The sequence below is a fragment of the Chionomys nivalis genome, chromosome 7, assembly GCF_950005125.1.
Source record: "Chionomys nivalis chromosome 7, mChiNiv1.1, whole genome shotgun sequence".
In the NCBI taxonomy this organism is placed as follows: Eukaryota; Metazoa; Chordata; class Mammalia; order Rodentia; family Cricetidae; genus Chionomys; species Chionomys nivalis.
Window position 1 is genome coordinate 53,831,728 of NC_080092.1, and position 22,170 is coordinate 53,853,897.

At 47.5% G+C, this 22,170-nt stretch overlaps 1 protein-coding gene across 2 annotated transcripts in view; it reads right to left on the minus strand.

The window, feature by feature from the left end:
- Spns3 (SPNS lysolipid transporter 3, sphingosine-1-phosphate (putative)) overlaps positions 1-22,170 on the minus strand; it is a 53,123-nt gene that overhangs the window by 6,901 nt on the left and 24,052 nt on the right. For both annotated transcript variants that reach the window (XM_057776052.1, XM_057776051.1), the window contains exon 9: positions 256-321. In XM_057776052.1, coding sequence (XP_057632035.1) covers positions 256-321 — 66 coding nt within the window. The remainder of the gene's footprint in view (positions 1-255; positions 322-22,170) is intronic.

Consider the following 22,170-nt stretch of genomic DNA (forward strand, 5'->3'; position numbering starts at 1 on the left):
AAGGAAGCCTGCTCTAGTCCTAGCTCAGAGTCTTGACAATGTGTGACCTTGGTCCAGGCACCTTGCTCTCTCTGAGCACCCATGCTCATGTGCAGAATAGGGAGGACAGAGGAAACAGCTGAGAGCATCCGAAAGGGGGTACTTTGTCTATGGAAACTGTGAAGTGGCCTCAACCCCTGCCCCACAGCCTCTGACATCCTTCCCAATGCCAAGGCTACTCAAAAGTGCCAGGACCAATGTGCAGCCCATACCTACCAGTAGGATATCAGCAACCACTGCCCAGTTGCAAGACAGAAGGAGCTCCCCGAGAGCCAGGAACACCTGCAGACAGAGAATGTCTTCGATGAGACTGTGGCCCCACCTCAGGCTCCCGCCCCTTCCAAGTCTCTCCTCAACTGTGCATAGGGGAAACTGAGGCTCCTCAGAGGAAGGCATATGGAGACAAAAGGGTGGGAGAAGTCTGGAAGAGCAGCCCCCAGGATGGATAGACAGGCTGCCCCTGAGACCCCCAAGGTGAGCACCAGGCTACAAGTCTGATAACCTTGGCTCATGACCACCAAGACCCAGCCCTTGGGGGTCACCCATACCCAGAAGGAGGAGGCAACAGGGCTACTAGAGCACTTCCAAATCTGTAGACTCAGGACAAGAAGGCCAAGGTCTCGGCTTGCCTACCCTCTTTTTTTTTTTTTTCTGCCGAGGATTACGTACACCAGTAAGGCGTCGGGCACATCTAGAATGGTTCTCCCAAGCACCTTCCCGAGAAACCCCCACCCCGAGCTAGCATTAGCACAGCTATTGTGTAGACAAAGGTAATTCCTACGTAAGGTCAAGGCTCTTCTCAGGCCATAGCTGGCCCAGGGCAAAGACAACCTGAAACGCAAGGCTTCAGGCCCCCATCCAGTGCCTACCCCGCCTTGCTCCCAGTGTCCTCTGCTGCTGGTCCCGTCTTACCCAGCTTTCTGAATCGTGCTACCTCGTGCCAGAGGATTAAGACAATCCTCATTCCCTTCACTCAAGAAAAGCTTAACGAAGCAACCGAAGAAAGAGGAGGAAGGCTCACTTCTCCCAGCATCAGGGAGCTGATTGCCAGGGTGGAATTAGTCATTCCTGGAGTCACGGGGTTACGTCCGAAACAGCACAGGCTTGGGAACTCAATGGCTTGACGTCTCCAAAGCAGAGAAATGAAAACCACCACCAGAAAGGACACCTGCTGTATGCCAGGGGTCACCACTGCGTTACCCTTCTCGGGTCCAATAATTTGATAAGGTCATCATCACACCCATGTCATAGATCAGGGTATCCAGGCCACTTTACAGAGAGGCCCTCTCCTCCGTGTCTGGCTTTTATATGGTGAGTTTGGGAAGGCCTTTGACCAAAAAGAACTCCCAGGGCCCTCCAATGGCTACCATGCCTTTAAAGGCTGGTAGGAGGAATCAGATGGTGACCCTGAGCAGAGGTGACCCTGGGAGATACCTAGGAACAGTCAGGATGGGTTAGAAAGAACTGCAGGAACCCAGGAGGCAGAAGCCCTACAAACAATGTCTGACAGATAAGCCTTGTGAGTACCAACAAGAGGCTGGAATGTGCCACCACACGGGGTGGGGCAGGAGAATAACCTGATCCAGCTAAAGAAGAATAGAACAGAGAGACTAAGCGGCTCTTGTGATCTCTCCACCCAACCCGGCTGCCTGTGGCTGCTGCTTTTGGCCCTTGGTACCCAAACTGGGAGGCCCTTGAGGTAAGGGTGGGTCTCCTTCTAGGCTTAGGACAAAGTTTGAGCACCCACAGTAGTGGGAAGCAGGAAGTCACTGGTGGGTAGGACTCGGGTGAGGCCCAGGCAGCCACAGCCCTGCATTCCATCTTGGCAGGGCCTGTCAGCCCAGATTCTGGACCACATGAAAGCCTGGCCCAGTGCACCTGCCCTCCCCGTGGTGTCCTGTAGTCAGTGAACCTCTACCTGGGCCAGAGGCCTTGCCTCTTAGTGCACTTAGCCTGCCCGAGTCCTCCTTCCTCCATACAGGCTGGACACCACTGTGAGAGGGCAAACTCTCCTGTGTGGGATCACTCTTACCCTCTCCACACCCACAAGACACGCTGAAACATACCTTTTCCTTCTTCCAGCTGGCCTAGGGTGGATCCTGGGCCCAAAATAGAGCCCCTTCAAGGGAGGCTGCAGCCACAATGGGGCCTTTCAGGAGGAACAAGCTGCCTAGGGGTGCCAGGTTTCCTCAGACACACCTGGAAACAGGCTCCATGCCACCAAATCCATCACTCTATTTGCGGCTTTGAGGGGCAGGGGGCCAGTGGAGAGAGCCTGCCTTCTAATCCCATAATTACAGAGACTCTTGAGGTAGTGGGAGCTTAGCCTTCTGGGCTCAAGGAGTGGCACTGTCACAAAGGGAGACCTGCTGGGAGACCTTGGGGAGGTCCCACACACACCTCTGGGCCTTTGTTTCCCTCACTGCACAGAGGTGTGGGGGAGCCTAGACAGGCACCAACACACTGCACTTCTGGAGCTGGAAACCTAGTTACATACACTTGTGGTCCCCAGAGGCAGGGGCAAATCCAGTCTTCAGCCAATGACTTCCATGATAGAGTCAGACTTCGCTTCAAACAAAATCCAAGCAAACAGAGTCAGCTCTGGTACTGCATGACTGTAACCTTCAGCATATACCTGTAACCTCAGCCATGGCACTGCATGCCTGTAACCCCAGCACATACCTGTAGCCTCAGCTATGGTAGTGAATGCCTGTAACCCCAGCATATACCTGTAACCTCAGCCATGGTACTGCATGCCTGTAACCCCAGCACATACCTGTAACCTCAGCTATGGTAATTAATGCCTGTAACCTCAGCACATACCTGTAACCTCAGCCATGGTAATTAATGCCTGTAACCCCAGCATATACCTGTAACCTCAGCTGTGGTAGTGAATGCCTGTAACCTCAGCATGTACCTGTTACTTTCCATGGTGACACATGTCTGTAACCCTGGCCATAGTGGTGAATGCCTGTAATCTCAGCACATGCCTGTAACCTCAGTCATGGTGGTGTATATTTGTAACCACATTTTCCAGGTGAGCCTGGGCTATGTAGTAAGATTCTGTCTTTTAAAAGAATAAAAAAGGGCTGAGTGGTGGCACACACCTTTAATCCCAGCACTCAGGAGGCAGAGGCAGGTGGATCTCTGTGAGCTCGAGGCCAGCCTGGTCTACAAGAGCTAGTTCCAGGACAGACCCCAAGCTACAGAGAAACCCTGTCTTGAAAATAAAAGAAAGAAAGAAAGAAAGAAAGAAAGAAAGAAAGAAAGAAAGAAAGAAGAAAAAAAGAAAAGAGGAATCAGTGAGTTGGCTCAGCAGGTAAACACACTTACTATCAGTCTTAAGGATCACACAGGCTTGGGAAATGAACTCTGCATGGTAAAAGAACAGAAGTGATTGATATTGTGGTACACACACACACATGTAATTATTTTGCATGGTAACTCACACACCATCATGAACTACAGAGTGAAAAAGCATATAAAAAAGAAAGACAGAGAGAAAGAAATAGAAAACAAACAAACACACTAAGGGCTGGCCAAGGAAGCTCAGCAGGGAAAGGCACTTGCCAGCAAGCCTGACAACCCAAATTCTATCTTGAGCAGGATGCCAAGGGTGGAAGGAGAGACAACCAACATCCCCAACTGTCTTCTAACCTCCACACATGTGCCATGGCACACACACACACAGAGGGAGAGGGAGAGAGAGATGAAATAAACATGCGTTTTTGTTTTTTAGTCTACAGTTTTGAAGAATTTGGTTGCCAGTTCTTCTCTCAGGTCCAAGTCCCTCTTGGTCAGTCACATACACCTCACTTTGACATGTCCCCTAACTTGTTTCCCCTCCGTCTCCCATCACTGTTCCTGCCCAGTGTGGCTAAGACAGTCAGGATGCAGGCACAGACCAGCTGCCAGCAGCTGCCAAGATGCTTCCCCTTAGGTTCAAGGAGACAGGCAAATCCTAGAGTCTGCTGACCCTGTATGACCCCTCACTCTCGTCTCAGATGCTCCTTCTCTGTGCCTCCCCGTGTCCACTGCTGGTGGCTTGATCCAAGCCTCTTCAGTTTCTCAGGCCTTATCATCTCCCTCAACACCCGCCCAGAGGGGACTTCCAAAGGGGAAATCTAATTCTGCCTTTGGCTCCTCCTCAAGGCCCGGTGTCTTCCCTGTGCCCTGACTTAGTTCCTGATGGGTAGGAGGGCCTGGGAACACTGCCTGGGACCTGAGAAATGGACTGGGCTGGAGAGCCCCTGACCTCTCATATTTCATCCTTGATCTGGGTCAGCAACAACTGATATGTTTGACTTTAGTCATCCTAGCCAAAAAAGCTTGCACACATACTACCCACATTCACACTGGCACTCAGCCTCACACACATACCACACATGCTTGCAACAACATAAACATACACAGATTCCTGCACATACAACCACATGTATGCAAGCCCTCACACATGTTCATGTAAACTTCAGTACACACACGCACATAGTCAAAACCTGAGATATACACACAACACTCACATATCAATGTGCGAACATATGCAGGTAACAGAGGAGATATGCAAAATATCAAAACAGATGTGGTATCAGGTATGGAATGATCACTGCAAATTTCAGCTACTTGGGAGGCTGAGGCAGGAGATCACTAGTTAGTACAGTCACAGGCTATAGAGCTAGCTGAAGAGAAGCCTACCATTCACCTACACAACTCTGAGGTCTTGTAGCAGAGCCAAGTCTCTCTCTCTCTCTCTCTCTCTCTCTCTCTCTCTCTCTCTCACACACACACACACACACATGCATGCATACACACACACATACTCACTCACTCTGTACACATTCATGCACAAAACATGCACACACTCATGTCTTTACACATGTTCAACTCTCATCATGCATACACACAAAGGCAGGCACACACAGGAGGAAAGATGAAGGGTCTATCCTGGACAGGGCCAGGTCCCAAGGGCCTGTGTCTTCAGTCTAAGCTCATCTCAGCCTCCAAACTGGGCAGTTTCTCTCTCTCTCTCTCTCTCTCTCTCTCTCTCTCTCTCTCTCTCTCTCTCTCTCTCTCTCTCTCGACAGAATTTCTCTGTAGCTTTGGAGCCTATCCTGGAACTAGCTCTTGTAGACCAGGCTGGTCTTGATCTCACAGAGATCCACCTGCCCTTGCCTCCTGAATGCTGAGATTAAAGGCGTGCGCCACCATTGTCTGGCTTGAAGAGTGGATTATAAAACCCATTGTATAAAACCCATTGAGAAGTGAGAAGGCTACTGTCCCTTCTGAACTCATGGTACGCAGGAAAAAAACTGCACAAACCTCCTTATGCAGCAATGCCACATTCAGCATAGTTGAGTCAGCCAGAACACAGACCTGGCTGCCAACAAGCTGCCATGTGGCTGGCATGCTCTATCCATAGGCCTGCCAACCTGTAATGGCAGGGACTGGCATGGGACACAAGGGCACTGACTGGTCTCCAGAGGCCAGCAACCACCCAACAACCTGCTAAGCTGGCAGCTGGAAAGCGAGGCCGCAAGCTCTGCGGTCCTCCCGGGGAAATCCTGTCAGGCTGTGGACTTTTCTGATAGGTTGTGTTGTCATGCAAGGAGAGACGCCTGTGGGATCCTAGCAAGATGGTGAGACAGGCCCGACTGTGGGGTGCTGGTTACTCAATCCCAAAGAGCAGAAGGCAAAGGGGCTTCTTCCAAAAGTCCTCAAGGGCAGTATAAGGAAGTGGTAGGAGAATTTTGAAGATCTGAGGCCTCACTGCTGGTACTGCCCCACGACTCCAGCGGACATGCATCTTGGCTGGTCATGGACAGAGTCAGGAGTCTTCAAGGCTGAGAAGGACAGCCACTTCAGGTGATGTTAAGTGCCACAGGGATGCCCATGCTGGCTCTGCTCCTTGGGTATGGAGCAAATTTAATGTCCTAATCAAGTTTGGGTTGGGAAGGGCCTTAGAGGTCATTTAGGGCAGCTCCCGGGTAGAGATGGTAGCCAAGCTTGCATCATAGACTTTCCTTCTCTCCAGAAGCCGAAAGTAGCAAAGCAGGAGAAAGCGTTTTTCGCCAAAGACAAGAACAAAATGTAATGAGCTAAACATTAAATACTGGCAGGCAAGCAGAAAGGCAGATGATTCGGCAGTGTCTGCTGTTCAGAGTCTCCTCCCCATACTCGCTCTGCAAACCCTTCCGCTCGGCAGGAGGATAAAGCCCATAAGTGTCCTTAGCAGAGAGCAGTGGGGCAAGTTGCTGCAAAAATGGGGAAAGTAAACAATGACTCCCGCCCTGCCTCCAGCAACCTAAAGGCAGCCCCTGATTCCAGAAGGGGCTGTACCCACCAATTACACAGAGGAGCCCTGCCGCACACAGCATTTTACCTAAATCCCTGCCTAGGAGCAGAGCCCAGATGTCCTACAAAGACTCCCTACTACCTGGTTCTGCAGTCCCCTCAGGCGACAGAAAAACCTACGGGGTCTAATGTTCAACTCAAACTGCAGCCCCTGTGCAGAAGAGGCCAGCCACAGAGAAGCCTGGACCAGAGTCAAGAGCTCTGAGAGCACAGTCAGTGCAGTGTCTGAGCAGAGCTGTCCACACCCAGGCTCGGGGAATGTGATTTATGAGATTTGTATACCCCACGGGAACTATGCAGGCATATAGGAGGGGGAGAGAAAAGGAGGAGGGGGGGGAAGGAAGGTAGAGAAAAGGAAGAGATAAGGAGAAGGAAGTGAAAGAGAATAGAGAGGTAGAAAGAGAAGTTGGGAAAACCTTGTCTACAGCCATACCACACTGAATGCACATCTGATCTCTCTCTCTCTCTCTCTCTCTCTCTCTCTCTCTCTCTCTCTCTCTCTCTCTGTGTGTGTGTGTGTGTGTGTGTGTGTGTGTGTGTGTGTTGGGTTTTTGTTTCTTTGTTTGTTTTGAGACAGGGTTTCTCTGTGTAGCCCTGGCTGTTCTGGAACTCTTTCTGTAGACCAGGCTGGCCTCAAACTCACAGAGATTCACCTGTCTCTGCCTCCCGAGTGCTGGGATTAAAAGAGTGTGCCACCACACCCAGCTCACCTGCTCACCTGATCTCTAATAGGAAGGAAAGGGGGCTAGAGAGATGGCTCAGTGTTTAAGAGTGCTCTGTTCTTCGAACACACATCAGACAGTTCATAAATGCCTATTCCAGCTCCAAGAAATCTAACACACACCCTCCTCTGGCTTCCATGGGCACTGCACATACATGTTTCACACACACACACACACACAGCACAGCACACATTCACACATACACATGAAACAAAATAATTTTTTTAAAAAGAAAAGGAAAGAAAGGAGAGCAGAACAGCAAAGAAGGAAGAGAGAGGGGGCAAGAAGGAAGAGAAAGAGCTGAAAGGGAGGGAGAGAGAGACAGGGCAGAAGCTAACCTAGAAGGCAGAAGGTAAGAGAAGGGACACAAGCATCCTTATAATTGTCTCAGACTACAGAATAATATAAGAAGAATATAAATTTAACACAGGAAGTGCTTACAGACAAAATCTGCCCTCAATAGGATAGGACATGAAGGGAGATGACTTACCTGAGGAAATATTACTAAATGGAGGAGCAAAACCACAAACAATAACAACGTGGAGCAAACACAATAAAAATAATCTCACTTCCTGGTGGTTGCTAAGAGGACAACAAGAAAAAGTCATAGACATGAATGACATAGAGGCAGGCGGCTCTCTGAATTTGAGGCCAGTCTGGTCTACAGAGTGAGTTCCAGGACAGGCCACACAGAGAAATACTGTCATGAAAAACGAAAGAAGAAAAAGAAGAGGAGGAGGAGGAGGAGGAGGAAGTGAGTGACATGGAGGATGGACGAAGATGAGAGCACGGCACAGACAAATGGGATGTTGAGGTGCCGAGATGTACAACTAAGACTTAGCAGTCCTGCCTTCTCACGTTTTGCCCTGTTGACGTCTGCTCGCCTCATTCAAGTCCGAACCCCAGCCATGACCCAGCACAAAGAACCTAGGGAATACTCAGACCAAATGAGGCAGGACCCACTAGTGGCAGGAAAGCACTGCCATGACCAGCTCTGAGATGCTGCGGACCACCTACCATGGGCGCACTTCCCAGCTGTAATTTCCTTAAATCCTTGCCCTGTGGTCAGTCTCCTGTACCTACAGTCAGCTCTACCTGGCAACTTGCTCAGAGATGGGGTGACCTTTCTGTGACTGGGCTGCAAAATACTGTCTCTTCCTTCTTAGTCATCCTGTCATTGTCCTCTTAGCCTGCACGCTTTGAGGAAGCAAACTGCTAAGTCAAAGAAGCCATTGATGGAGAGTGTCTACCTTGCTTGAGGCCCTATGACTGATACCAAGATGGTAAAAAAAAAAAAAAAAAAAAAAATTTAAATTCATATATCAAGAAACTGAGAGACAGCAAGCAAAGGGGGCTCGGCACCCAAAGATCTGAATCCTGCAGGCAACCCACTAGTGAGCCTGGCAGCCTCCCCAGCCGAGCCAGCAGGTGAGCACAGAGACCTTGAGCAAATACCTCAGCTGCACCCTTGAGAAAGACAAAGACACAACTAAGCTGTGCCTGTATTTGTAACCCATACAGACTATGAGAGAACAGTATTTGTTTTATATTGCTGCATTTGGGAGTGGTTTGTTACACAGCAATAGAGACTAATATACTGACTGACTAAGTTATTGAATTTCAAGAACAAATAATGAAATATCTGGTTACCCACAAGGGGGAAAATATAAGGATCAACATTAAGAATTTTAAAGACAAAGGCTGGTCATGGTAGCCGAAGTGTTTAACCCCAGCACTTGGGAGGCAGAGACAGTGGACCTCTGTGAGTTGGAGGACAGCCTGGTCTACATAATTCCAGGATAGTCTGAGTTACATAGTGAGACCCTGTCTCAGAAAACCAAAAAACAAAAATTAAAAAAAAAAGAAAGAATTGGGCACCAGGGCACATGCTTGTAATCTCAATAGTCAGGAGGTGGATGCAGGAGGATCACTAGTTTTGAGTTTGAGGCCAGCCTAGACATATTAGAAGAGCCCAGCCTTCCCTAGGAGCCTTAAGCCAGGGGTTATGCACAGTTAAGCATCACAGGGCAATTCTGGTAAGCACCGTTAAGAATGATAATTTGGGGCTGGAGAGACCACTCAGTGATTAAGAGCACTTGCTGCTCTTTCGGAGGATGCGAGTTTAATTCCCAGCATCTTCATGGTGGTTCACAACTGTCTGTAACTCTTGTTACAGGGAATCATATGCTTTCTTCTGGTCTCCATGGGCACCAGGCATGCATGTTGTACACACATACATATATGTAGGCAAAACACTCATACACATAAAATTTAAAAAAGAAAACATACCCAGTATTCATGTAAAGAGTCAGGTATAGGGGTTTCCGAGTGTAATCTCAGTACTCCAGAGACAGAGCTAGGAAAAAGGAGGACCCCTGGATCTTATTGGCCAGCCAGTCTACCTGAATCAGTGAGGCTGGGTTCAGTGGGAGAGCCTGTCTCAAAAACCACAGTGGAAGCAACAGAGGAAGACACTGGATGTCAACCTCAGGCTCTACATGCACACGAAAATGAATAAATAAATAGTTTATTTAGGGAATGCTAATTTTGTGATAATTCTTTGAGATATACTTCTTGATATTTGTTTCCTTCGGATAAACTTCAGCTTTTGGCAGCAAGCCACTCAACCATTTGAGTGGCAGTTGTCAGGTCCTGTTCCATGCCTGGCTGCCTCCAGCAGGGAAATGTCAGCCAAGCAGTCTGTTAGTAAACAGCGGCACTGCCTCCAGGATGGCCTCGCCATATTTGATTTTTGTTTTTGTTGTTGGTTGACCTGATTTGGTTTGGTCGGGGGGGGGGTGCTGTTTTTTAAGATTGGGTCTCAAGGAACCTTGATCTGAACAGCTAAGGACAACCTTAAACTTCTGATTCTCCTATCTCCACCTTCTGGGTGCTGGCATGACAGAGGTATACCACTCTATGCAGCTTATGTAGAGTTAGGGCTCAAGCCCAAGGCCTCATTCATTTAAGGCAAGCACCCCACCATCTGAGCTACATCCCCAGTACTGGTTTCACTGTTTTGAGTAAATATCTCACTAGGTGGCTCTCTCTGGCCTGGCAGCCCCTAGTCAGGATGGCTTTGAGCTCACCCCTCCTGCCTCAGAAATTCTGAATGTTGGGATCAAAGGTTATACATCATGGATTATTTTACGTCCTCTGCTACCACTCTGAGGAACACTCCACTTCAGTCATAACGACCACTGAAACACCAGGACTCCTGCTCCAGACACCTTGGACTAGTCATGCCTGCTCCAGGCAGCTTGCATTCCAAGCCCCAGGAACTCCAGATGACCTTGCTTACCCTGTAGCTATTCTCCCAGGCCAGGAAGGAGCACTTTATGGTGCCTCAGAAGAAAGTTCATGACTCATGACTATAACTGATTTATTCATAAGGCCTTTGGTTAGTAGCTTGAACAATGAGCTGTGACTGGGGCAAATTATGATGCCACATTTGCATCTTATAACTATATCACAACCATACAACCCTTTGCTGGTTATATAAGGCTGTTTGGCTCACTTTGGGAGACAACCTCCTGAGATACCCAGTGAAGTTAGAACATAGGCCCAGAAGAAGGTTTCACTTTAAACTGTCTTTTCCTGCTTGCTTGTCCCTATTGCACGTAAAGCAGACTAAGCATGGTGGTAGTGGCAGCAGCAGCAGAGGCAGTGGTAGCATCTGTAAGGTGACAAGACAGCAGCTGAACAGTTGCAGAAAGTACCAAGGGCAGAAATGGTAGGGATCACAGGGGGTGTGGTGGAGACAGTGAAGGGTGGCGGAAATACAGGGAACAGAAACGGTAGGGATCCCAGGTGGTGGAGACAGAGAAGGGTGGCGGAAATACAGGGAACAGAAACGGTAGGGATCACAGGTGGTGGAGACAGAGAAGGGTGGCGGAAATACAGGGAACAGAAACGGTAGGGATCACAGGTGGTGGAGACAGCGGAGGTGGCGGAAATACGGGGAACAGAAATGGTAGGGATCACACACAGGTGGTGGAGCCAGCGAAGGGTGGCGGGAGTACAGAAAGCGGAAGCTATAGAGCCAATGACTACAGGTGCAGGACCACAGTCCCCAGAAGAGATCCAGGGGACTGCCAAGGTTTAAAAGCCAAGGGTCCCAGCACTCAAAGATTAGGAGCTAGAATGCTTGCTCGCTGACTGCTGCTGATTGTTGCCCCTAATTGCTGCTTAAAAAAGCAAGGATTTTACTAGCTGGGAGTTCCCAGCCACTGGCAATCAAATCAGAGCAATGTCATCCAGCCTGAGCACCTACAATCATAGGTCTCTGCTTCTATGACCTAAAGCTATATAAGCTTCTAGACTCTACAGCTTGCAGTGGTTCTCAACCTTCCCAAATACAGTTCCTCATGTTGTGGTGACCCCAGCCATAAAATCATTTTCGTTGCTACTTCATAACTGAAATTTTGCTACCGTTATGAATCATAATGTAAATATTCGATATGCATGATATCTGATATGCGACACCCATGGAAAGGGTCATTTGACCCACAGGGGCTGTGACTCACAGGTTGAGAACCACTGGCCTAGAGCTATAAACCTCTGAGTCTAACAGCCCAATGGATTCCTAAGCCTATGGCACCCAAGGGACCAGGACACTTACGTAGGAAGAATTATTTCTCATGGTTTCCATCTGAGCAGAGCAAAAATAATGAGACTCTATCTCAGAAAAAGAAAAACTATTTCAGCCAAGTTAACCCCGAAATGCACCTACTTTGGAGGTGACACAAAATAAAGCACTCAGCAGAGGAGAATCTGTCTGTACGAACTGATAGTGAGCACCGACTTCATTTAAATATGGGACCACTGTCAAGCAGCTACAGCGATTATGCACAGAGAACAGACTGTGGATGTTATAACTCCAGAAAATGTAAAATTAAAAATCACAAAATTTGAGAGGTTAGGGAGAGGAGGGGAGGAGATCTCTTTCGTAGCTGGTACTCATCAATAAATCCTAACTTTTACAGCTAATTTGAATTGAATACTTCTGACTTCACCTCAGATTCTTCAGGTAGAGTCATGTAAGTGACACATACTCTGTGATTCTGTTTCTGTGAAGTGTCTCTCAGAGGCAAGCTACAAAGACGGGAAGTCAACCCGTGGCCGCCTAGGCCTGGGAAAAAGAGAATAGATGGTGTAAAGATGGGGAGTAGCTTAGTTATTCTTCCACTGTGATGAGACACCATGACCAATGCAACTTAGAAGAGAAAGAGTTTATGTTGGGCTTACAGTGTCAGAGGGTGAGTCCATGACCATCATGGCGGGGAGCATGGCGGCAGGCAGGCATAGTGCTGAGGCAGTGGCTGAGCGCTCACATCTTGAGACAACAACTGTGAGACAGTGAGAGCTAACAGAGAATGGCGTGGACCTTTGAAACCTCAAAGCCTGCCTCTAGTAACACAACTTCTCCAAGGGCCAGGAAGTGGGATGGAGTGGTTCGGATGAGAATGGCCCCCATAGGCTCAAATGTTTGAATCCTTGGTCCCTGGCTGATGGAACTGTTTGGGAAGAACTAGGAGGTGTGGCCTTGTTGGAAGAGGTGTGTCACTGGTATCTTATCACAGCAATAGAAAAGTAACTAAGGCAGGGAGTGACTATTGATGGGTACGAAGCCTCCCTCTGGAGTGATGAAAGGTTCTCCAGTAAATGCAGGAGAGGCACAGTTGCACGCACCTGGAGTCCCAGCACCTGAAAGACCAAGGGAGGACAATCCCTTGAGCCCAGGGATTCAAAACCAGCCTGAGCAACATAGCAAGTCCTTTTCTCAAAAGGGAAAAGCATTATAGGAATGGTCACACAGCTCTGAAAACATAGGGAACCGTGAGCTGCACATTTTAAAGATGTGAGTTGTGTGGTATGTGAATTATATCCCAACAAATCTGCTCAAAAAATTACAAAGTGGGCCTGTGAGATTGCTCCGTGGGTAAGGGCCCTTGCTGCCAGGGCTGACAATCTGAGTTCAATTCCACACTCACATGGTGGAAAAAGTGAATATCATCCTGCAAATTGCCTCCTACCCTCTGCATGTACATTGAAGCCCCTGCACACACAGGCACATACACACACACAAAATAAGCAATTAAATGTAAAAAATAAAAAAGGTAGTTTAAGGTGCTGGAGAGGCAGCTCAGAAGTTATGATGGTTAAGAACACCCACTGGCTACTCTGCCTGAGGACCTAGGTTCAATACCCAGCAACCACATGATGGCTCACAGCTGTCTGTAACTCCAGTTCCAAGGGGTCTAATACTTCTGGCTTCCATGGTCATTAGGCACACAGATGATGCACAGATGTGCATTCAGGCAAACTAACCATACACATAAAATTATAATCATTTGTAAAAGTTATTTAAAATCACATAACCCCAGTTGAATGAAGATATTTCTGACTTTCTGAGCACAGTGGTGCATGCCTGTAATCTCAGCATGTGGGAGCCTGAAGCAAGAAATTGCCACACGTTTCAGACCAGCTAGACCATCCTGGGCTCCATACTAAGTTTCAGGCCAGCCTAGGCTACAGAGTGAGGCAAAGGTATCTCTATAGAACCATAAGCCAAGGAATGGGTACAGAAAGACAAGTAGAATGATGGGCATCTACCAAAACATACATGCATGTTCATTGACCAATATGCTGAGAGCAGTTACTTCTAAGATATGAAAATGTGTATAACTACCTTTTTGTGCTTTCTGATTTATTTTATTTACTTTTTTTCTGAGATAGAATCTCACTGTATATATCTGGAACTCAGTATGAAGAGCAGGCTGACCTCAAGTTCTCAAAGATCTGCCTGTCTCTCTGCTTCTCTGCCTCTCTCTCTCTCTCTCTCTCTCTCTCTCTGTCTCTCTCTCTCTCTCTCCCTTTCTCTCTGCCTCTCTGTCTGCCTCTCTGTGTCTCTGCTTTTTAGGTGCTACCTCACCTGTCAACCACTGGGAGATATATATAATACACACACACACACACACACACACACACACATATTGGTTTTTTTGAGACAGAGTGTCCTTGTCCTTGAACTCACCCCCTTGACAGGCTGGCTCAAACTCACAGAAATTCACTTGCCTCTGCCTTCTGCCTCACTAACCGCTGATTTTTTTTAAAAATTTGGACTGGAAGTTAAGAGTACTGGATGCTCTTGCTGAAGACCTGGGTTAAGTTCTCAGCACCCACACAGCAGCCAGCAACAATCTCTAACTCCAGTTCAAGGGGATAAAATGTTTTCTACAAGCACCAGACATGCATGTGGTGCACATACATGCATGCATGCAGACTAAGCGCTCAAGTGTGTGTGTGTGTGTGTGTGTATGTGTGTGTGTGTGTGTGTGTAACTTGATATATGAAGTAGTCTGGAATGTTGATAGTGCCACGCACCCCCAACCCCTGGCCTGAGAATGCCTGGAGGGTTACTCTGGTGCTGTTTTTCTTTATTCAAACTCCTGGCTTCAAGGTACCAGCCTAAAGATCTGTCCTGAATCCTAGGCTCATACATATCAGCTGCTTCTTGGCATCTTCAGCTGGGTGTTCCAAGAGGGAGCCTGCGATGGTCCTGAGCTGTGTAAGAAAGAAACCGAGCAAACCCATGAAGACCAAACCAGCAAGTGGCACTCCTCCATGGCCTTGCTTCAGTTCTTGCCCCCAGGCTGCTGCCTTGAGTTTGTCCCTCTGTGATGAACTGCAGACTTTATGATGAAATAAACCCTTCCTTCCTCTGCTCGCTTTGGGTCATGGTCTTCATCAGAGTAGCAGACACCCTAAGTAAGACACAGTAGGTCCAGTTGCCCCATGCTTCTGCCGCATTGCTTCCCCGCCACAGTGGAGTGTATCCTCAAACCATGAAGCAAAAATAAACCCTTCCTTAAGTTGCTGTTGTCGGAGCAACAGAAAAAGCAACTAATATACATCCCAAATTTAACATGTCTAAATTGGAACCCCACAGAACTTTAAAAACAACCACCCTGCCCCTCCCTCAGACATCCCCTCAATAAATAGCAACTCCTTGACTCCAGTGGCTCAGGCCCCAAGCCACAGAGAGACACTCTCAACTCCTCTCTTTATACAAACCTGTCAGGAAATCCTGTTGCTCTATTTCCATCACACCCCCAGAACCTGACCACTTCTCCACATTTCCTCAATGGCCTGGCCCAAGCCACAGCCCTCACTGGCCCGTAGCATCGGAAAAACCTCTTCATCCTGACGTGGTACCTCCCACTCCATCGCAACACAGCAGCCAGAGAACTACCCCTGCCTTTTTTATTTCAAGTTTTCCTCTTATCTATTTAATAGTTTTGCCTGTGCACGCACACAAGGAAGGCTGAGAGAAGTGTACGCATACCACAAGGCCAGAGGACAGCTTACAGTTCTCTCCTTCCATCTTGTTGGTCCTAGGGATCGAACTCAGATTGCCAGGTTTGGCAGCAATCGCTTTTACCTGCTAAGCCATCTCACTGGCTCTATAGAGAGTTCCTTAAGCTGTGCGACTGACATTTGCAAAATAGCCCCGGTTAATCCTGCTACATCACGTTCATGCCTTTATAGTGTGCTCTTCCTCAGTGAACCTGGGCGGTCCCTATATCACCTGGACCAGCAGAAGAAGGCAGAAGCCATGTTCTTCCTGGGGACTAACAGACTTTGTATCTTCCACTTTGGTCTCTTAGATACTGTTCTGAAACCACCATGAAAGAAGCTGGTCTACTCTAACAAAGGATACAGAGTGATATAGAGAAGAGCCTCCGGAGACCATCGTGGGCTTTACAGCCCATCCCAGGTCAGTGCCTCCGCATGAGGGAGGCAAAAAACAAAAGAGGACAGAAACCATCCGCAGTGAGAAATAGTACTTACGTTTACCAGCACTGAATGCTAGGGATGTGGCTCAGGTGGCAGAATGCTCAGCTAGCATGCACAAAGTCCTGCTTTTGATCCCCAACACTGTTTAAACTGTGTGCACTGGTAAACACCTGTAATCCCAGCCCTTGGGAAGTGAGGGTGGAGGTAGGAAGACCAGAAATTCAAGGCTATGCTTGGCTACATAGTGAGTTCAAAGCTTCCTTAGTCAGGGTTACTGTTGCTGTGATGAAACACCATGACCGAAAGCAGTTTGGGGAGGAAAGGGTTTCTTTCACTTCCACACCACAATCAAAGGAAGTCAGGACAGGAACTCAAACAGGGCAGGAACCTGGAGGCAGGAGCTGATGCCGAGGCCGTGGAGAAGTGCTTTTTACTCACTTGCTCCCCATGGCTTGCTCAGCCTGCTTTCTTATAGAACCCAGGACCACCAGCCCAGGGATGGTACCACCCCCAATGAGCTGGGTCACTGTAGGTACCAGGTGATGGCGCGCGTTTCCTCCACCCTGTCTGGGCTCACCCCATCCCAGGTACTTTTTCTTGATCCCCACAGTCACTTTCTCTTCGCTGGAGTCTCCGGCTGGGCTGCTCCCCATGCACAGGTTGCCCCTCCCCACATCACATGGCTCCTCACTTGTTTCTGGCCAGTATTAAGCATTCATCACAGTGAGGGTCCTAGATGCCCAAGGCCCTCGAATTGCCACCCTATTTCCTTGTCTGTTATTCCCCACAGAGCACATCCTCCCTCTGATTCATGTTTTTTCACTCCATGTAGTGTTAGAGGCTGATTTCCTCATTTCTGCCTTCACCACTGATTTTAATATGGGTTAAATGATTTACTTCATCTGTTTAAAACAAAGCAAAACAGAGCCTCCAGCCCTCTTATTATTCAGCCCTCAGCCCTCCAGAATCTTGGTGTTTGCACTTGTATTTCTTAGATAAGATAAGATGTATGCTCCTATTGTGTAGACTGATTTTTCAAACCAACAGACCACAAAGACCTTCTGAAAAACCAGGCCTACTTAACAAAGCTTTCTGAAACTAGTCAATCACAATGACATCAAAAACTTTGACAACGTATTTGTGTTAACAGCATAAATGTCTGCTTTTCTTTAAGCTTTGCTTACTTGCAAAGGTCATGAAAGACCTATATACGATTCTTTGGCCAGGCGGTGTTGGTGCACACATTTAATACCAGCACTGGGGAGGCAGAGACAGGAGGATCTCTGTGTGTTCAAAACCAGTGTGGTCTAAAGAGCTAGTTCCAGGACAGTCAGAATTACACAGAGAGATCCTGTCTTGAAAAAAACAAACAAGAAAATCTCTCTACTGCAGTTGAGGGACACTTACATTTTCCTACTCCCAAAAATGGGGCTATAATTAGGCCTGGCTGTGGATAAATTTTGCACTGCAATATCTCCATGCTCCTGGGTTTCAACACCATTACCATAGATTGTGTCCTATCTTGTCTAGTACTATTCTGGCAGTATTTAGAATGGTGTATGACACACAGGATATGCTGGGCCATATTTTATGGGGACAGGGATCCTTGCTGCTCTTCCCAGATAAGAGAAGGCCTCCAATCTATTCCTTGAGACCGTAGACACATCAGGACATACATTCCCTCAGCTTAGGAAGCCCAGCTGAGGTTGGAGGTGTAACTTGAACCTCAGGCTTCTCACCTGTGATACCAAAAGAACAGAATAGAGCTGGAGAGTCACAGCCAGTGGGCGTCTGGACTGTGTACACGGACATGCTTGCCTTCGAGGTGAAACCTCAGAGGGACCCAGACCAGGGTCAGTGGACAAGACCTGAGCCACGCTAACCAATTGTATTTTCCAAAGATGATGATTTTTTTGTCATCACATGCTCTTTCAGTCATTGGTCCTCCCATCAAAGGACAGACTCTATGGAGCTGGAGAGATGACTCAGCAGTTAAGAGCACCAGGGGCTTTTCTGGAGGACCCAGGTTCAGCCCCCACTCCCATACTGGACAGCTCACAAGCACTTGTAGCTCCAACTGCAGGGAAATTGACACCCTTTTCTGACCTTCTCGGGCACCCCAAAATAAGCAGACACACTCACACAGGCACACAAATACACACACACCCTTGTAAATCAAAATAAATATGTTTTTTTAAAATGGACTCTGTTACTCCAGCCTGCTGTTTTGAGCAGGAAGTCAGGGCTTGAGAGAAAGGATCACTTTCAAAGTAACTTTCTAGAGGATCAGTCAAACAGGCAATATGGCTTCACCTGGCTCGCTATCCCTGGCTGCTAGTGCTTGGAATCTGGTCACCATGTTGTGAGGGAGCCTAAGCCACATAGGGAGGCCATGGGCAGGTGCTCCAGCTAAGTTCTCATCATCTGCCAGACAGCTCTGACTTCCGGGATCCAGCCCTTCCCATCTGCCTACTTGACTTCAGGTAGAAAAATGATGTCACCCCCTCCTGCCTCCAAATGGAAAATCTGTGAGCAAAGCAAATGCTTTCACTGTTTTGAGCGGCCAGGTTTCATCACAACCATAGTAACTAGAACAAGCTCCGGAGTCCATTTATCTCCTCAGCGAGACCACAAACAAGTAGCCTCCATCTATTGCTGAGAAGACTGAGGATCAGCGAGGCCAGTTTTTTGCTCTAGGACACATAGCTAGGAAGTGAAGAAGCAGGAATGGCAGTCAGGTCTTTCAGATTCCCAGAGTATACTCTCTGCCATGCCCCAACGCTGGCTGCTTCACCCTGAACACAGAGCCCACCACAGTGGGACTGTCACCATCCCACCACATCCTCCAGCCACGAGGTCAGCCATGGTTGAGCCTGAGCCCCTGCATCAGGCTCACTTCTCCTCTGAGGACAAACCCCTCCTCCTCTGAAGGGCAGCAGCTCTGGGAAAAGAGCCAAGGGAGAGGTGAGAGCCAAGACCTGCTGCGAGTGTGTCTGGATCCTAATTAACGGCTGGGAAGTCCACTCCCCTTGCCAAGAGGCCCGAAGAATGGGAGATGGAGTCCTCACACCTGCAGGTAGACCACAGGGCCTGGGCTCCCACAACAAAGGCCCGGGCCAGGCTTTATGTGCTCAGGAAGCTTCATTTCCACGGAACTCAGGAAAACTTGGTCTCTACCAATTTGGGAGCAGACACACTGTACTGCCAAAACCTGCCCCTTCCCACGCACCACAGTTACAGCGACCAAAGTAAGAAAAAAGCTATGTTCAGCTACACACAGGCATACACACCCCACGCAACTATCTGCATCTCCCGATATTCATGCACAGACCGGGTAGACAGAATAGAAGGGCACACTCTTACACACCATGGACATAAATGTGCACAGACCAACATGATTCAATACATGTGTTCAACATATATTTTACCTGGATATACATGTGCATAGCAATGAACATGTGCAAGAGCACACATACATACAATCCTACTCATTTACAAGAATATGTTTATACTTATGTGCGTGCACACATCAATACACACCACACACACATTTTTTCCCATGGGCTCTTCCCAAGGTGTTGCAGATTTTCTTCCAGAACTACTTGCTCCTTTAGACACAGAGGCAGTGAAAGAAGGACTTTAGTCCCTGGAAACTCAAAGGATAAATTGGATGGATGGATGGATGGATGGATGGATGGATGGATGGATGGATGGATGGGTAGATGAGTGGGTGGATGATTGATGGATGGATAGATAGATAGACAGACAGACAGACGGATGAGCCAGTTAAATAGCAGACCAAGCTGATGTGGCACTTCTTATTTTTTAAAGCCCAACAGAAGCCAATTCTTCCATCTTTTTGGACATCTTAACACTGATCCCTGAAATTTCCCCAAATCTAACAACATTATCATGGTGGCCTATGGCCAGTTACCACCTGCTGAGGTTTTAGGAATGAGGCCATGTCCCCTGTACTATACAGCTACAGAATTCTCCACCAGTACCTGCATTTGGGTGGGTGGCCACATCCCCGACAAACTCGGGAAGAAAGAAATCAAGCTGCTGACCATCCTTAAAGTTCACTTTCCTGCCTCCTCCTTCAAAGCAAGATCTGAGGAGTCAGCTATGACTCTTGGTCCCCTGATACCACATCAGGGCTGTTGGGAGATTCTAATAGCTCGACCTTTAACATTCCTGTAATATCTAACTGCTCCTCAGCATACCGCTGCTGCCACTCTGGTTTGTCTCCTTCTACTCTCATCTGAGGGAACAACAGCCTTCTAACTTCTATGTGTTCCTATCCTTGACATTCCTACAACATCTATTTTTAAGCGAGTAGCCAGAGAAATGCTATTAAATGTAATTCAACAACAGAGAACAAAGGTAGAAAACCAATGTACCCAATAGTTAGTTCTTGGAAAGAGCAGCAAAGTGACAGCCGGGCATGGTGGCACAGTATTGTAATTCCAGTACAAGAGGCTGAGGTAGGAGGACTGAGAGTTTGAGAATAGCCTGGGCTATATAGCAAATTCTGGGATATCCTAGACTACATAGTAAGAGCCTGTCTTAAAGGCAAGGAGGGAGGGAGCTCATTGAGAAAACCCAGCTGGTAAAGGTGCCTGTGCCAAGCCTCACAGCTTGAGTTCCGTCCCTGGAATCCATATGGTGAAAAGAGAAAACTGAGTCAACTCCCCTAGTTGTCCTCTGACACACACACACACACACACACACACACACACACAGAGAGAGAGAGAGAGAGAGAGAGGCATACATGCCCACACACATATATACACATAAAATAAATGCTTTTTGAAAAGAAAAATCAACAAACCATTAAACTGACACAGAAAAAGGACAGGATATTCAACTTAATAAAATCGGGAATGAAAGAGGTACTGATATCAATCTCATAGAACTCAAAAGGCCTGCCAGGCAGTGATGGCACAAGCCTTTAATCCCAGCAATTGGGAACCAGGAACAGGCGGATCTCTCTAAGTTTGAGGCCAGCCTGCCTAAACACGAGCAGAACAAGGACAACTATAGGCGTGCTAAGATGGATGGCGAAAGCTCATGAGACCTAACCCCACACAAAGAACTACAGGACTAGGGAATGCTAAAAGCAGGAGAAATCATCTTCTCCAGGAATGAGCACTCCAATTGGTAATTCAATATCAAATGGTCAGTCCTGAAAACGTGTGTGTGTGTGTATGCGTGTTTATATATGTATGCAACTATGTACGAGCAATATTATACAGACTAAGCAGGTTATACTTATATATTTAAGAATATACACAATGAAGAGGAATGATAGAATATTATCATTTCAAAAAATAATTTAAAAATCAAAACTAGTGAAACTGTCAAAAAGAAACAGAAAAATCTGAACTGACCTTCAACAAGTAAATATTGAGTCCATAATCAAACACTTCTCCCCAACAAAAGCCCAGAACCAGATGGCAGCACTGATGAATTCTAACAAATGTTTAAAGACAAATTAACACAGATCCTTCATAAACAGCAGGAAGAAAGATAGACAGACTCGCTAGGTCATCCTAAGGCCATTGTCCTGCGCTTCACAAAAACACAGATGCAAATACACATTTCCCTAATATCCCCAACACCATTCATACAGATGCAGAAATCTTCAGCAGAATGCTACCACGTCACACCTAGCAACAGAGGAGAAGAGACCCCAGGAATGCAAGGTTGGCTAAACATGCAACTGTCGATGCAGTTCACTAGACTAGCAGATAAAAAGGTGCAGCCACAAAATCATCCCTGCCCCAGCATAAAATCCCACCCTGCTCTGTCCACGCTTCTTCCACCTGATGTCCGAAGGCCACATCATCCTTTCTAGTTGCTATTCCCTATTCCTAGAACTCTGTTCTCCCAAATTCTACACAATTTCCCCCCTTCATTCCGCAGCTACAGGAAGGAGAAGAAGCCGCAGCACCTTCTCAGAGAGCCCTTTGGCCTCTCCATATAACTGACGTCTTCTTTCATCAAAAGTCACTTACTAGGCTGGGCGGTGGTGGCGCACACCTTTAATCCCAGCACTCGGGAGGCAGAGGCAGGTGGATCTCTGTGAGTTCAAGGCCAGCCTGGTCTAGAAGAGCTAGTGCCAGGACAGGAACCAAAAGCTACGGAGAAACCCTGTCTTGAAAATCAAAAAAAAAAAAAAAAAAAAAGTCACTATTTTCCTTCCTCAATATACAATATTTTTCTATGTATTTTTAATCACTTGAAATAGCAAAAAACTTTT